The 17447-nt window shown below is 38.9% G+C and overlaps 1 protein-coding gene across 4 annotated transcripts in view; it reads right to left on the reverse strand.

Annotated features, from left to right (window-relative positions):
• Positions 1-17447, reverse strand: part of fgf12a (fibroblast growth factor 12a) — a 43236-nt gene that overhangs the window by 5953 nt on the left and 19836 nt on the right. For 3 of the 4 annotated variants that reach the window (XM_081598106.1, XM_081598105.1, XM_008433807.3), the window contains exons 2-3: positions 12257-12367; positions 5690-5793 (exon numbers count right to left, since the gene is read on the reverse strand). In XM_081598106.1, coding sequence (XP_081454232.1) covers positions 5690-5793; positions 12257-12367 — 215 coding nt within the window. Of the gene's footprint in view, positions 1-5689; positions 5794-12256; positions 12368-16934; positions 16983-17447 lie in introns of all 4 variants that reach the window. The other variant, XM_008433806.3, reaches the window with a different exon arrangement.

Consider the following 17447-nt stretch of genomic DNA (forward strand, 5'->3'; position numbering starts at 1 on the left):
GTCTTATTTTTCAATGCGCAACGTTGTTTTTTGTTGTTGCTGTTTTTTTTATTTTTTTTTTAATGAGCCAGTGTGGTCTCGTTATAGTGAAAAACAGCAAAGGTGAAGAACTCAGGCACATGGTTGCAAGTAAATGTCTCACCGGTCAGCAGGAGGGAGGACAAGCTCTGCAAAGACCTGGTGGTTCAGTTAATCTGGACCTGCTGCGAAATGTCGGCTGTCAACCAGCAGACGTTTTGAACACCGGTGGAGCTTCAGGGGTCACATTGAGCCTGTCTGGCCACACGACTTGGAGCGTGAACATATGTGTTGAGGCGAGTAGAGGTTTGGCAGTGATGCATTACATGGCAGCAAGCCGTTGTTTCTTCTTCAGCACACACACGCATGATTAATACTATTGTAACCTTCATGATCAATCATTTGACTTCGCAGACGAGCTTCAGAATCGCCAATAAAATGTGTCCACAAGGACGACCATGATGACTGCTCATTACAGAGATAGATGGACCTATTTACTCACAGACTTACATTGGGAATAACTAAATCAAAATATGACGTGAAGATTCAGGGCTGGATTGACAAGAAAAAGCAGAGAAGTTCAAATTATTACATGTATTTTTGATGATTTCATGTTTAACTGTGGAGCTTTGTAACACCAACTAGTCTTACAAGCACAAACCATTAACTATGTTTCTTACACGAATATTTACTGATTACAGAAAAGCTTACGGTCTCATATATAGTTACAATACATGTATCGTATGAAGTATTTAACATCTAAAACGTAACGACAAATCAAAGGTGTTTTTTCTCTCAATTATGAATTTGGACGGTGGACTTATTTATTTTTCATACTGTAGACGTTTTTTTTTTGTCTTCTGACAAAAGGCCATTACACCTTGTGTCACAGGAGGCTGTAATGGTAAAAATAATAACAACAAAATCAAGATACCTTCAGTATCTGAGTCTGGGTCACTGGAAATACTCCACTGACTGCGTCCAGAATCCAGATTTGCTACTTGCTCCTTTCCAGTGAGTGAAGCAGCTTTCTGATTTGACATGAAGGAAACAAGCTCCAAAAGTATCTTCAGATAAAAGTTTAGAAGGGAAGGTGAATGCCTCCATTTTAATACGCCACTAAACCCTTGTTATCTGTGAGGGATTTAGCCCCTCCGACAATCCCAGACCTCTCATTGAACTCCTGGGAATTTTATTATTATCCTTGGCAAGGTTCAGTTCAGGGTTGTGAAGATGTCACTTAAAACGACAGAAACTTTATAGTTCACTTATATCCTTCAGCTTTCATTTCCATACTTTGAATCTTTTGTCAGTCGTGTTGTAAGTTTAAAAGTGTTTCGTTGAAAGACAGAGACAGGCTACGGCTACAAACCTGTCACAAAGAAAAACAAAAAAACAATGTAAATGGAGAAATACACACTTTAAACCAGGCATTTGGGTTCAACGGCTCGATTCGGTGCGGGGGACAAAAGATTGCGACTTCTGTCGCTTTTCCCGTTTTATTTGTTTTGAAGACAAAACTATTAAGCAGCACAGGATATAAATCACAGCTGCAGTCAAAACAACAGACACAAACATCCGCCAGACATTTTTCTTCTACAAACAGAAGAAGGAAAAATTGACGAGCCACGGAAAAATACACATTACCATTCGTCACTCATGCCACATTCTCTTTAATTTCCTCGCTTAGTTCTGACATTATCGGTTTTGCTTTATTTTTTTAATTGAAATGTATTAGTTTATGTCAAGAAGATGGATGGATGGATGGATGGATGGATGGATGGATGGATGGATGGATGGATGGATGGATGGATGGATGGATGGATGGATGGATGGATGGATGGATGGATGGATGGATGGATGGATGGATGGATGGATGGATGGATGGATGGATGGATGGATGGATGGAGATAGATAGATAGATAGATAGATAGATAGATAGATAGATAGATAGATAGATAGATAGATAGATAGATAGATAGATAGATAGATAGATAGATAGATAGATAGATAGATAGATAGATAGATAGATAGATAGATAGATAGATAGATAGATAGATAGATAGATAGATAGATAGATAGATAGATAGATAGATAGATAGATAGATAGATAGATAGATAGATAGATAGATAGATAGAGGGAAACTGAGATGGAACAGTGGTTGCTGCTGTGCAGTAAAGTAGGTCATATTGTGTGTTATAAATAATGGAAGCAAACTCTTTATTGTAGATGCTCAGCCCCCACGCACTTCATTGCTAAACACTCCACATAAGCGTTCTCACCCAACTCAATGAGCAACAGCCCTGACATCAAGCTCTAAACTCCAAATACAGAGAAGCAAGCCACCCACTAGTTTTACTGTGTGCAACCCATTTAGCTGATCAACACCAATCGCAAAACTGAACTTTAAGAATCGACCACACACAAAACACTTAAAAGGACTACAGTGTCGCTTGCAGCTGCAACTTAACAGCGAGCTTGGAAGCAACATGGGCCTTTAACATTCTCTCAATAGGAACAAACTGCAAAGAAGCAGAGAAAGCTCAATTAAAGGACAGGAGTGTGGGGAAGGGAAGGTTTCTCTTTATAATTATTTCCCTGAGGGCAGGAGAGAGGAGAGCTACACGTCACTGGTTTACAATAAGATAATGTGAAACAAGACAAGAAAAATCAGTGAAAAAGAAACATTTCAAGCTTAGAAAGACAAAAGAGAGGTCTGGTAATCTTAAAGAAGAGGAAGTTAACCAGAACGTTTAAAGAAGAACAGATCAAATATAGGGGAAAACAGTCAAGACAGGAGCAAACATTAAAGGTGGGAAATAACGATAGGTAAATTAAAGTGAATGGTGCTCATAATGTGTGAACACAGAGCAGAAAAGCTCCTCTCTACTGTAGTTTTTAAGACTTTCAGTAGTCGTTCCAAGTAACACGTTGAAATATCTCACGGTTAAATAACTTAAAAACAGGCAGCTCTTTACTCTAGCTTTGCATTTTAATTTAGCTTGTTTATGAGTATCCTGAGCCAGTCTATGTTTTAAAAGCCCCTAAATGATCCAACCTAACTCCCACTAATGCATATTCGAGCATATTTTCCCCTGCTTTGCATTTTTTCAGCACTGCTCTGCATGTGCTTGGCCAGAAAGTGGATCACGTTGAACCGTTACTGCAGAAATGCCCTTCCTCTTCAAAAGTCAGAAGTGCGCTTGTCTGCATAAAAAATTATCAGTCAGAATGTCTTTTTCTGAAAGCTGCTGTTTGACAGTATGACCCTTATCTGCTTCTAATTAATAATAACCTCATGACTCTGGTGTGAATAATGACTTCGTAAAGCAATGAACTGCTGAAGGGGGTCATACAGCATCTCTTAGAATCAATTTGAGAAATGAAAAATCTCTCCATCTAGTTGTGATTAAACTTTCATTAGGCTTATATGGGTGGGTGTCGCGGGGTTTATTGTAGACACTATATCGAGGCTGTGAATTGTGGGTTTTGTTTATGAGCTTGTAGTTGTAAATGAGCTCGTCCACCTGGGTGAGTCTTTACGGCGCCGGCTGAACGACCTTCTGCGCGCTTGCAACTGGCTCATGCACCTGTCGTGTCGTGCCGGAGTTGTGAAAGTCAAGAAATTTTGCTGTGAATAAATTACTATGGGTTTATGAGACTTGAACGATTTAAACGAATCATGCTCCACTTCTTTACCTTGCTTTCGACTTTGGGTCTCAATAACGCTTTTCCTGGTCAATAAATTCATGGAGGCAACAAAATAGAAAAGAGATTTACTGTGTCCTTCAATTATTTATGAGTGGGAAAGGTTTGATGGACAGTTTGCGAATTCCGACTTTTCATTCTTCATGGCTGAAAGGAGTTCAGAAAACCATGACCAAGCTCCTCGGCTGAGGTCTTCAAGCAAGGCAGCCTTCTTCTTCTTTGCTATTCAGAAATACTTCCTTTATTTGGATTAAAAAACGTTATAGGTTTCATTTATGTGAGCTGTGATATTTTTTTTCTATACTTATACCTTTCTGCTTGCGCACAGTTTATTCCTCCTCTTTCTCTACTCCCACTCGTTTTAATGCTATCCACACTGTCCCACATCGGCTTTTTATATATTAAGCTGCAATTTCAAATTTCACCTAATAACATCATACCTAACTTGGCCTGATCAGTATCAAGGTATCCAAAGGCTTTAGAAATATGCCAGAGAAAGCAAAGAATGCATGCTTCCCCCCATAAGCTTGACTATTGTGCATTCCTCACTTTAAACTTAATGCAAGCTGAGGCCTCATGCCAAAACCATTAAAACTACCAGACTAAATGAAGTTGTTGTTGTTTTTTTTTTGCTGCATACAGATTCTGTCACTGCTTTGTTACTGTGAAGGCGCCAGCAGAGACAAGAACAAGACTAAAGCTGCAGCTTAATGAATTCTGACACGTCTAACTTTTCTTTCGAAGGATGTCAAGTAGAAGAAATAATAGTACAGATATTTTATTTTAATTTACATAAATGATGACTTTTGTCAGCTAAAAGAATTAAACAGAAATGTTTTGTTTTTTTAAATTAAAGTGTAGCCTAGATTTCACAATGCAATCTTGTGGACTATTTTCCAGAGACAATGTGGCTCTAATTCCCCTCTGATGATGACAGCGTTGCAAACTGCCAACAAGTACAGTTATTCCCGGAAAATTGTCATAATAAAACAAAGTTTATGTAGGCAAAAAGAAAGATAAAAATTAAACAGATATAAATATGAGGGCATGGTTACAAAGGCAATAACATAATCATGATGCAAACTGGTGAATGATTTTATGACTTCTATATATTTTAAAACTTTATTTCAGGGAACATAATTTAAAGAATAATGAGAGTTATTGGAGCTGTGAACTTTGTGGTGAACTAAGGATTTCATATGAACATTAATTAAATAATCTTAACCTGACTGGACTGAATTTAGACTAGTTCGTCACAAATGAGAAGGAAAGGAGGACATTTGGCACCCCAGATAGTGTAAAGCTGCTAAAATGAAATAGCAATAATTTTAATAATATTAAAAATATAATTAAGTTGTATGTACAGTCGTATAGCACCAGTGATTTTCATGTCTTGGGATCTTTCTACCAATAAAATAAATCTGTTCAAATTAAAGGCTGGATTCCTCTAGCTTCTCAGTGTAATATTATTTCACTGCAGTAAAATATGAATTTCACACATAATTTCCAGGGGGCATCAATAAATATGGACGACGCCGTGTTTAATAATGATTGTGCAGTGTAAGAGGAATTTTGAATAGAAATGAAAGTTGAGCAATTCAATAAAATTTGTATTTATAGTTGTCAGTTTAGCCCTTTATTAGCAGGCAGTGCAAGAGAAGAGAATCCCTTATAGAAAAGAAGCACAAAACTCAGCAGTAAATTAAATGCAAAACGTGCTGTACTTCTTCAAAGACAGTGGAGGGGAGGAGGGGGTACGTGTTGCAGAGCAACACAAAACCACATCTGAGAGGAGCCACTGAACTGAGCAGAGATAAAAGGCTTTGAATAAGCTCAGTATTTGCAGCAATGGAATATTAAAGCAGACGACGACCATAACAATACGAAACATGTGTAAGTGAATAATTACGCGTGACAGCGACGGAGAAATTTGCACAATCCAACAGCCCGGCTGGAGCTTACCGAGCTGTAGAGCATGCCCTCGCCATTCATGGCGATGTAGAAGCCGCTCTTCACCCCTTGGATGGCCACCACTCTCAGACCCACGGGAATAAGATTAAACAGGGCTGCAGAGCGGAGCAGGTTGAAGCAGAGGCAGGGGGGCACAAAGAGGCAGAGACAAAGGAGACACATCAAATACAAAAAGGGACAGAACAGAACAATTGAGTTTGAACTTAACTCTTGACTGTACAAGCCGTGATCTGTGGTTTTTGGCTATCCGTCAGCAGAGGAGGGAACAGGACACGGATAATAGGGATGCTGTCACACTTTGCGGTGAAGTGTTGGTGGTAAATCAGAAATCTGAAGGTATGTGGTGACGGCTAACAAACATAAGGACATATACCGTACTACCACATATCCTTCCCATCAGATCTGGCTGGCTCATTTAAACACTAGAGAGAGGTTTAGATTTTAAGAGCAGCAGCCATCTCACACAAATTTAGCACAAATGTGTAACAATGTGTAAAGTAAATTATTCTTTCACTGCAGCTGCGTAATTTCACGTAAGAAATTTTAGAACAATGTGTCCTTTAATTTGAGTACATTTATTCAGTAAGTAAAACCAAATGACCAGCGGTGGAAGATGCCTCTTGTGTAGCACCATCACAAACGTAAACATGTAGAACTTGCTAAGCTCCACTGACACTTCTGAAAGCTTAATTACACTGCGGTTATGTATGTAAATACGTCTGCCTGTTGCTGAAGTTGTCAAGTGTCACTGTCCTAAAGCTTTCAAAATTAGGCATCGAGGTTAGGCAGCATACACACTAGGGGGCGGTTCTGACTTAGCTTGCAAATTCAGAGCAACATTTTAGAGAATACAAGGTGGAAGAAATCTTGATAATGTACAGTCTGAGAAATAGAAATAAATGGAGGCGCTACATTACACGTGACTGTTTAACACATTGTGACAAGTTGGTTTAGGAAACAAGACGTTCTGTTATTATTTGTTTCATCCTCGTCATCATTTCCCTTCCTTTGGCTGATTGCTACTCGAGCTACACCGCGCCACACTGCCGCCGTGAATACCAGTGGCACTGCTCTATTTGTTACATTGAAACAGGCGTCCACAAGCTCTCTGATTAAATAGGCAGCAAATGAAGGCAGAAGATGGACAGAAAATCCTGTCCATATGCATCTTATTTAGCGTCGGGTATAAATGAGCCTTCGCAGGAACTGCGTCTTAACTGATTGTGTCAGTGAAGACTGATATTGAGATTTACAGCAGTGACTCAACGAAGGAAGACCAATTGCTGTCTGGTTCTACACTGCATTTGCATACAAAGGTTTAGGTTTTGTCAGCATCTGTTTTAACTAATTAATGCAAGTAGTTGTCATTATATCACTGTATAGTTTGGGTTTCTATTAGGTTGTTCTGACTGAGGAGTGTCACTCTGTTACTACTTAGCACATAGTAAAAAATATAGGTAGTCTGTAGGAGCAGGATGATGATTGTCATTCGTTGCCTGTGTTTGTTCTCCTGACTGAGCCATGACTTTGACGGACATTGGCCTGGTGAAGGTGTGAGGCACTCTTTACCTGCAGGGAACTCCATGCATAGCTGAAATGATTGCTCTGCAAGTGCCGATGGGGACTATCAGATAAAACTGGCAGGGAAAAGCAGAGACGTGCCAACACAGGTCAGTCCTCTGAGCTGATTCAATTTCACTCAATAAATATCGACATGCTGTTTTTGCCTGCCAATGGTTTAAACCTGCCCTCGGGCCACTGCAGGCCGGCCATTCATAAAAGCCAATAAATGAACGGAGTTCAACTTTCAATTTACTTTGTCAGACTCAAGATTTTTCTTTTTATTTCCTCTCCTCATAATTTCCGTGATCGTTAGTTCTTCTCAGACAGAGCCTGTAAAAGGTGCCATTCACAACTTGTCCCGGCTTGAAAACATATAAAATATAGCGTGCTGCAGAACTATTGTACTTTAGTTCTGGTCCGTTGTTCTTGCAATAATCTGTCATCTAAACACATTTATTGAATTGACAGGAGTCGGCAGTCGGCTATCGCTTAAACGTCCGGCTTTTCTATTTTCAGTCACTGATTGATTTCATTATTACAGCAGCACTGACTCCTGTAAAGAGTATCTGATGACTATCCTGAAGGTGATTCTTCTTCTTTAATACCCCCCTCAGACAAAAGAGAGAGGTCTGAAAGGCACGGGGAGCATTTAAGAGATTTCTCGGGATCTTCTTTTATTAAAAAAAAAAAAAAAAAGACAGGACATAAAGCGGGTTGAAACGCATCAGTAAAGTAAAAATCCTTGAAAACGGCAAATCTTCCAACAGAACGGTAATCGTCTTGAAGTAAATCCTGCAGTTAGGCTGAGGAATTTTTTTTTAATGTGAAGACTGCCAGCATGGCAGGAATCACTTATGAAAGGTTTAAAAGGACATCCGGCCAAATGTGAAACATGAAAAGCATTTGCTCACACCCAAAAATAAACTCCAAATCCAGATCCAGCCGCTAAATTGTTTATCTTGTGGTAGTCCTGTTGCACCTGTGGTTATTATATTCTATTTAATTTGACCGAGGAAAACATTTTGGACCGTGACCAATATAACAAAATTGGTTATTTTATTAAACTACACTGAGGGAAATGTAAGAGTCAACATAAACAATGTAAGGGAAGGGAAGGATTACTGATATAAATTTGTTATAAAAGTATTACTGATTGCACTTTAAAAATTAGGTAACTTTATGTTATTAAAGATAAAGTTTGAACAGTAATAATTTCTTGGTTAATGTCAAGTTGCCATAACAAAGACATTTTGAATAATGTCAACTTTGTATTAAAAATGTCAGAATTTACCGAATGACGCTTTATGACAACATTCATAAATATTCATGAAGGCTTATTCATGTTCATGTCAGCTGTTATGTCACGTTTATGAAAGTGTCATGTCAGTCTTATTCACCCCCCTTCAAATAAAGTGTTACCAAGTCTTCTGTTCAGTTTACAAGTAACTTTGGTAAACTTTGAAATATTAACCAAACTTAGACATAACCAACAGAAATGGTGAAATTAGCCTTGACGTATGATGATTCTCGTAATTTTGAAATTATAAGTTTTTGTTATTATGTAATGCATTTGATGCACTTGTAAAACTGTGATGTACGAGTTTAGTTGTGGTTACAGTGTTAATAATTTACCTTAGTTGCTCTTTTAGATTTAAATATTAAAATATTATGAAATGCCAACATATACTATCACAAATCTCACTTGTGAAAATGTTTTATACCTCTCGATTGTTTAAAAGGTTTATGAGGTGGGTCTGTTTGATGAGGTGCCAACTGACGTCAGCTTTAATTAAAATCTTCTTAACATGAGTTGACACAAAGTGCCAAAACAAGATGCTGTCAAAATGTTAATTTGAGGAGCCTGTGCTCCCTGTTTAACAAGCTACAAACATTCACACGTGTAAAACAGTCAGATGATTGGATAAATTTATGTTTAATGACCAACAGTACTGACCAAGGTTAAATTACTGGTCAAGGAGTAATGGTAGGGACATAACTTAAGTTGGGCAACACATTATTTAGGGTTTTGATTTACAGCTGAACTGAGACTTGATGTTAAAAGGCTGCTGTGTGTGTTATCTTCAGAAAAAGTTTATGGCCACCAGTGCTACATGGAGAGTTAAAGACTAAGACTGGCAGGTGTCTCGTTACCAACAGACTGTGCAGTTAATTACAGAGTATGATCAACTGATTAATCACCGTTCAAATTTAAACAGGCAGTTCGTTTAATTAATCATGTTTCATTTCAGTCGTTTTGGTGTACAGCTTTGCATGTAAGCCAGACTTCAACTAAAGCATGGAAATTTACTTTACTTATTCCAGAGTTCAAAACAAAGCAAAATACTTTTAAATGAGTCACTTTTCATCATGTTTGTGCTGAACTTCTGCCTCACAGAGCAGCCACCGTGCTAGCAGCAGCAGCAGCAGCAATTAGAAAACGCCTGGTGGAAGTGCAGAGCTTATCATACAAACTAATTCTCAGTCCAACCTTTCTAAGAACATTGCTAAAGGCTTAATGAAAGAGCATTGTTGATAACGTGCTGAAGGCGGAGTGTCTGAAAGAGTAGGAGCTTCTTAAAGAGACAGAGGCCCAGTTTCATAGTGTCAAATTGTGTTGTCAAATTTGTTTTAAGCTATATATATATATATATATATATATATATATATATATATATATATATATATATATATATATATATATATATATATATATATAACACCATTTTTATAACAACAGAAGGAAACTGTTACTTGACTGTGCAATAAAATGGCACTATTTGCCTGTAAAGTTCATAATGCCACCCCTTTAACTTCTACTTTAATTGCTCCATTACTTAATCTTCACTTTCACTGGATTTGATTTAGGGGTATCAGATTAAACATGAGTATTGTACCAATTACCTTCCACTTTACATCTGTGAGCAACTTTGTGCGGCTCCATCACATAAAAACCCAATAAAAACCCATTAAAAAAACACACATAGTTTGTGACTTTAATACAATAAAAACTTCCAAGAGGTATGAGTACTTTTGGGAGGCTCTCTGGTCAATACATTACAAATACGTTTTATGGGGCAAAATGGTGTGATGGCAGTTTAACATCATTCTGGTGGCTAAAAAAACAAAAAACAAAAAATAGTTTATGTAAAATTGGGTATCATCGGCTTTAGAATACAAAACTGTATTGAAAATAGTATCAATTTCAATGTACATGTATACGTGACATGTACATTTGAAAAAACAAAACAAAAAAAACTATGCTCCATGCACCACCAGTCGCACTCATAGTGTAAGTGAGTGAAATTGGTTGTGGGTTTATTTGTCACAACAAACGGTTTTGTGCTATTCTCAGCACAACCATCCGTTGCGGGAATACAGCAAATAATCAAAAAGTAAATTGGGTTCAGTCTGAGCTCATGTGGTGCAAAGCATGCGGACAAGCACGTGCTGCCTGGAAATAAATTACCGTATTCCATCTGCCAGGGCAGAGGATGCGGCAGGTCAGAAGGTGATATGGTTCAAGGGTGAGGGTAATCTATTATTCTAATAATCCACCCCGGCAATCAATGGTTCACTGCAAAGAGCTGCATACTAAATATCCCTGCTCCATTTTCATTACACTTCGGTTGTGTTTTGTGTTTATGTACTCTGCTGAAAACACTTTGGATTTCTCTTGCACAACCTATGACTTTCCGCTGCTCCTTCCGTGTCTTCCTTCGGACTGTGTACGAGCTCGAGGCATCTCGAATGGAGAATTATTCATTGGGCACAAATGGAAGGTGGTATTTTTAGTTTGCTACGGCTGAATTATTCACCGCATTCCTCCAGCCAGGGGCCAGTGGGACTGCTTAACTAAAGGATTACCACGAGGTGGGGAAACCCTCCACAATACAATAGAGGTACCTAAAATATCAATTAAAAAAAAGTGCTCCACTTGCACAGACAAAATGCAATATGTCAATTTTGCTCCCTTCTTATGCTGTAATCTACTTTGTCCTGAAGACCTTCATTTGTTGTAAATAGCTTTAACTCAGCCAGCATCCTCATCGTAAAATATAAAGTGACGTTTGACGGGGCGAGGTTGTTTTCTTTTTTCCCCACTACATGACTGCTGCTATCCCGCAGCTCTGGCTCCAGCTTCCTTCAAGATTGGCAGGATGTTTTAGAGAAGAAAGGTCATGATTAGTTTCCTGACTGGCTTCCGTCCAGAGTGGTAGTGTCATCATTATTGCTCTGATGACCGTTCTGCGCTGACATATATTTATTCCCTGATGCTACATGGGAAAGTCTTTTCAAAGAAGCAACCAGCAGTTCAAGATAGAAGCGTAGATGATTTTATTTCTCAGTTTTTTTTTTATTTATTTATTGCTCTGCAAAGGCATTTTCTTACATGGATCATTATGGAAATGCTGTTGGAAGACTTGGAAGAGGTGGCTCAGGGATGGATCTTTGTGGCAAGAAATTCAAGGGGAAAGGAAAATGGTTTCCAAATTCTCCTTTGACCATCTTAAATTGTTTTCTTAAGCAACAACAAAACGTGACACTAAAGCAGAACTACATTGATGCAAAATCAGAAGGAATGTTGGGATTCGTCTGAATCAGAATTTTGAAAAATCTCAATACTTTTTACGCTGCGGAAAGCATAACGTTGTCAGTGAGAAAGTGAGAGCTCTTAAACCATTGAATAACCATTTGACACATTTTCTTTCCCTGTGATTGCATAACCAGATGCAGGAACGAGGGCATCCTGCGCTGTGAAGATGACTGAACAATTCCCTTCAAAACGCTGAATTTCAGAGGAGAAAATTCATTTTAGGAAGGCCTTAAGCTAATTTTGGAGCACGTTAAGCTGCCTCCCCCCTCCCCTCACCCCCTGTACCAGTTGCATAAGAATGATGGTTAAGTGTATATAATGTGGCAAAATGTTATATAACCAGCTGACTCACGAACCAGTAAAACATTTGGAAGCAGCAGCCTCTGTAATGCTCCACTCACTGTTGTCGCTGTTCTCGTCCTTGCTGCCGTCGATGGTCCCATCCGGCTTCATCTGCAGGTAGAAGCCCTGCTGGCTGAACAGTCGCGTCACGATGCCTTTCAGCTGTGGCTCTGAAATGCACAAGTTCACGCACGCACACGGGCAACACACACACCGCACGCATACACAACCACCAGAGGCAGAGCCACGGCAGCATCCCCAACATAGAACATGTCAGAACGAGAGTCGCGCGACAATGGAAAACATATTACCGTACTTACAGCACTTTCACACACAAACGATAATTCTGAGCTATTCGAAATGCCAAAAATCATAAGAAACGATTTACGGAGGGAAATAACAGTATCATCATCTACAACAGAGTGCACAGGCTGTGGAAGACGGAGTGTTCAGATAATAGTGATTAAATCACATTTAATAGATTAACAGTTTTTTTTATTATCTCTAGACAGCACACGCTCTATTACTGGGATGCCTGGTGAAGATGTAGCCTTAAAATATGTTGTTTATGAGACTTGCTGTCGCTCTCAAACAGAAAGATGTTTTCAGACTTCCTGATCACCACACTCAATGAGCATGGCCGCTAAATAAACCTGCAGATTTGGACAGCCTTGTTTATTATAGATTAAAATATTTAAATGTCACTCTCTGTAACTTTTTGCTTTTTTTTTGTATTTATTGAAAGCATTAAAGTACAAATAATATTGAGTTGTGTTGACTTTATTTTATTTCCCACATTAAATAAATGTCCTAAAGGTTAGGTTTTACTTTCTTTCAGTGTGGAATTATATAAAAAGATGCATTTCATTATTTCAAGGCTTTTCTGCACCAGGATTTAGAAGTATTTTATTGTTTAAACCTCTGGAAACAAATGCAAACTTTTTTTTCTGTGAATATATTTTATAAAGATCATATTCAGTTTTTTAACCCAGAGAAAGACAGGTAATCACTCCAGGATCAATCTCACCTTTGACTGAATGAATTACTTAACCTCACAATCCAACCTCCACAGCTTTCACAATTTAAAAGTATCTAACAGCACTAAACATTTCAGGACATACATTTCAGTCTTACCAGCTGTTGAAAGGATTATGCCATCTGCCGCATCACTTTATAAAAATATAAATGGTTGCACAACTGGCACACTTTTACAGTAGGAGAAAATCAATGAAAATACACTTATTTTTCTGTAATTTATTGCAGCTAATGCAGGAAAAGTGGATGTTTTAGACCACTTGGAGGTGTTTTCAAACTTAAATCTTGAGTAACTGCGGTTATGGAGTGAATGTCGCTGATATTTAAGCTTAATCTTCTAATTTTATAGGTAGATTGTTTGAAGTGAATGGACACACAGGTATTTCTTGATGTTATAAAAACTGTTGCGGCTTCTTTTTTAACATTGCAATAACCCCAAAACGACCTCTGTCTTTGAGGTGCAGGACTTCTGGCAAGTTGTCAGATTGCTACTCAGAGCTCTTTACACTCTTGAAGTGAGCAGGTGGAAACGGAAATTAGCTAAGGGCAAAAAAAGCGTCAGGGCCCCTAGCAATGCCTGAACAAAACTACATTACAGGTGTAGAAAACTATCTTTATCCCGGAGATGTTCAGCCAGCAGTCTGTCCCCTGTTAGAAAAGCTTTTGATTTTTGTGTAAAACACAACCATTGTTATAAAGCAGAGATTTTGGCTCCTCGCAGGGCAGTGGTGGAAAACTGTGTAGTTTTTGTTGCTGCTTTTAAAACTAATTGTCTGGAGATTTTTTCATTTGGTTTTAAGTAATAATATCCTTAAAAATTGGACAGTGATTATATACTGTGCTAATGAACATTATTAATTTTCATGAACATTATTAGCACTTTCAACTGTCTTTAGCATCATGTTTGTGATTAGTGAGGAACTCCATCAAGCTGCTCTTCCACAAAATGGTTTTCACTGGCAGGGCAGATTGGGCAACTTTTTCATGAGCGCAACATAGACACTGAACTCTGCTGCTCTATCACCAATGAATTTTCTTGCATATGTACCTTTAAAAGGATATTTTAAACCAAAATGTCAGGGTTTTTTTTTAAATAAGCTCATTTTCAGACACTTCTAGTTTTGTTCTCCTTTTGCATCCGTTACTGCGTCTGTATCGAACGGAGGCGATCTGCCTGTGGTTCTGCTGAGGTGTAATAGAAGCCCAGGTTGCTTCATTAGCAGCCATATTGTTGAAAAATAATTGGGTTAGTGTCTCTCATTCTTGATAATACTCATAGATACTTTGTGAGGTTCAGGCAAGGGTGACTATGTGGGCAAATAAAGCACAGCAACAGTACCGTCACTGAACCAAACATATTCCTGCTGGAAAATGAAATCAGTGTCTCCATAAGACGTCTCCATAAAGCAAGCATGCAGTACTCAAACATTTCCTGGGAGATGGCTGAGTTTACTGTGAAGTTCAAAAATGTTGGTGACATGGCAACCTCAAATCATCACTGACTGGCAACCTCACTGGACTTCAAGCAACATGGATTCTGATTAATTAAGTACATCTTAATAATAAACAATACTGAGTGTCTTTTCACAATGATGTAATTTTTTGCAGTATCCAGATAAAACTGTTTTGATTTGAGTGCTAAAACAATATTTAAGCATACAATTGTTATCTTGCAAGTTATCTCCCGCTAGAGTTTAGTGGGAAACACAAAAAGTCATGGTGGGCCATGGCTTGAGTTTGACATGTTATTTGGAGGCTCAACATTTGCCTTTTGAGTTAATTAGGTGATTAGGGTGTGACACTATAAATACTCAATATTTAAATTTTCACAATATTCTAATTTTCTAAGACACTGAATTTTGGCATGTTTCACTGTCTGTAAGTCATAATCATCTAAATACAGGGTATAAATGCTTGAACTGTCTTAGTCCCTGTGTAATAAATGTATGTAATATATAGGCTTAACTTTCTAAAATAAGTGACAAAAAATGTAACTCTTCTCTTATTGAATAATAAAACTTTTTTGATGTACCTGAAAAAGTGACGTTAGGATGTTTTGGGAAGTCAGGAGTGCTTTCATCAAGATCTTTTTTTTTTATTTCTGACTGGTCTATTACTGGTCAGGGCTGACTGAGCTAAAAATCACCTGACTTCAGTTACTGGTGCATCACTGTGTAAAGTTATATATTTAAGGGTTGCTGAAAAGTGTGATGAGGAATCATACTTTACGTTCACATGTATCTGACGCAATGTCACAAGGTCCCTCAATGTTTGCTGTATGTGTGTATTTGTCTCTGGAAAATGAAGAATGTAGTAGGAATTAGCCAGACTGTCCTCCAAGGTCACAAGAGTTGGAGGACACGCAATTAATTTCAGTCTGGTCAGACACAAAGTATCCTAAATGATTTAGCAAAAAGAAACATTCAGAGACTTGCTTTCTTGAGAAAGAAAGATGGTTTTAGCCCGATCCTAATTCAACAGCAATAACAGATGGGATCTGCTCCAAAGCTGATTGCTCCAATAATTACAAGTGTGTGAGATTTATTCACATTGTTAAAAAAAAAAATAAAAAATGGCACAAGCGAATGGAAAGAGGGAGCAAGCCGAAAGAGTTAGCCAAGTAGTGACCCAGAGCGAGAGTGAGTTCACGTCTGCTCAACTGTACGTCATTCCTGACCGTCAATTCCCAACTCACCTACCCCTGGGTTAGTGCCATCAATTCCTAGGACAGGCCCTTCATCATCCATCACGGGCAGGTTGAGGAGAATGAGAGTGTGTGTGTTTATGCGTGTGTGTGAAAGCACATGGGAGTGTACACATCAGTAAATCACGTGTGATAACTACGCTTCCATAAATTACGGCAACAGTGCAGCCCAGAAAAATGGCTGACGGCTCATCAGTTCCAGTCATTTAGCAGAGAGCGAGTGTACTGTACACATGTGTATTAGTGTGCGTGAAGGTGTAAACAGATTCCTGCAGCTTGCGTTTGTGCATGAAAAATGACTTTCAATGACAACAAAAACTTGAGATCATTGTATGGGTGTACGGACCATTAGAACGACAATAGATTTACTTCATATCAATGCAGAAAGACAAAAACATTCAGGTACACTGACGGATGGCATCATGACCATGGGATGGTGAATGATCACCTGCTCTGACATCGTATTCCACAAGAAAGAAAACACATCATAGTAATGTACACCAATATACACACAATATCAACCTGTACTCCACTTACACAGTTGTAAGCAACACAGATTTACAGACACACAACGAGGGACGAGAATAAAAACGGAGTCAACACTGATTGGCGGAGAAAATGAGACTGGAAATGAAAGGAGGCAGAAAGGAGAAAGAGCAACAGACGACCTGCTGGAGGATAGCTTGAGCTCGGTACGGGTGTGGGGGGGGGGGAGTACGAAATTAAGCTTAATTTTAAGAAAATAGCCACACAGAGGAGGAAATGAAGAAAAAGAAGAAGATAAAGAAGGCGAAAATCAGCGAGGGAGTGGGTCGTCGGCTGTCAGACAGGTGTTGAGGCCCCCCAGCCCTTCCATTCCCCGTTTGTTTCCTCTCACAAACACCCGACCCCTAACCACCCACCACCCCTCCCTGGCCGAGGAGGTTGTCGACATGGGCGCGAGATGGAGTGGAGACGAGGAAAACACAGCAAACACGGATGGAGGCTGAGCTACTGACCTAGCCTGCAGCCCTTATGGGACACCTGTGGAGGTTTCAAGGGTGCATCTTACGAAGGGGGGAAGGGGGGATAAGAGGAAAAACAACAGTCTTTTAAACAGGCAGAATTCATCAGTTCTCCAGTGTATCTGCTATTTATGGCAATGCATCAGTGCAAATGTAAGGATAATCAAACATAAGACACACAGCATCTTTGCCTTTCTTTCCTCCCTAATCAGATCTGAGGAATTACCTACCAACCAAATGGTACTGAGAAGCTTGACTAATTTGCTCTACTTGTAGTTTCTAAGATTTGGGAAATTTGTGGCTCTATAGGCACATATATTGTTTGCTGAGGTTCCAAGGATGACATCGTATTAGTCTGTCTGGCTTTAAGTGGAGGAAGACGGGTTGACTGCATCTGTTGTCCTTTCATTCTGCCTTAAAAATTGATGTCTGTCTGCCTCATCCCTCATCAGTCTGTCTGTGGGACTCTGAGTGGACTGGGCTGTCGTTCATCACACAACAGAACTA

This window comes from Poecilia reticulata, chromosome 17 (assembly GCF_904066995.2).
Source record: "Poecilia reticulata chromosome 17, P_reticulata-male-v2, whole genome shotgun sequence".
Lineage (NCBI taxonomy): Eukaryota > Metazoa > Chordata > Actinopteri > Cyprinodontiformes > Poeciliidae > Poecilia > Poecilia reticulata.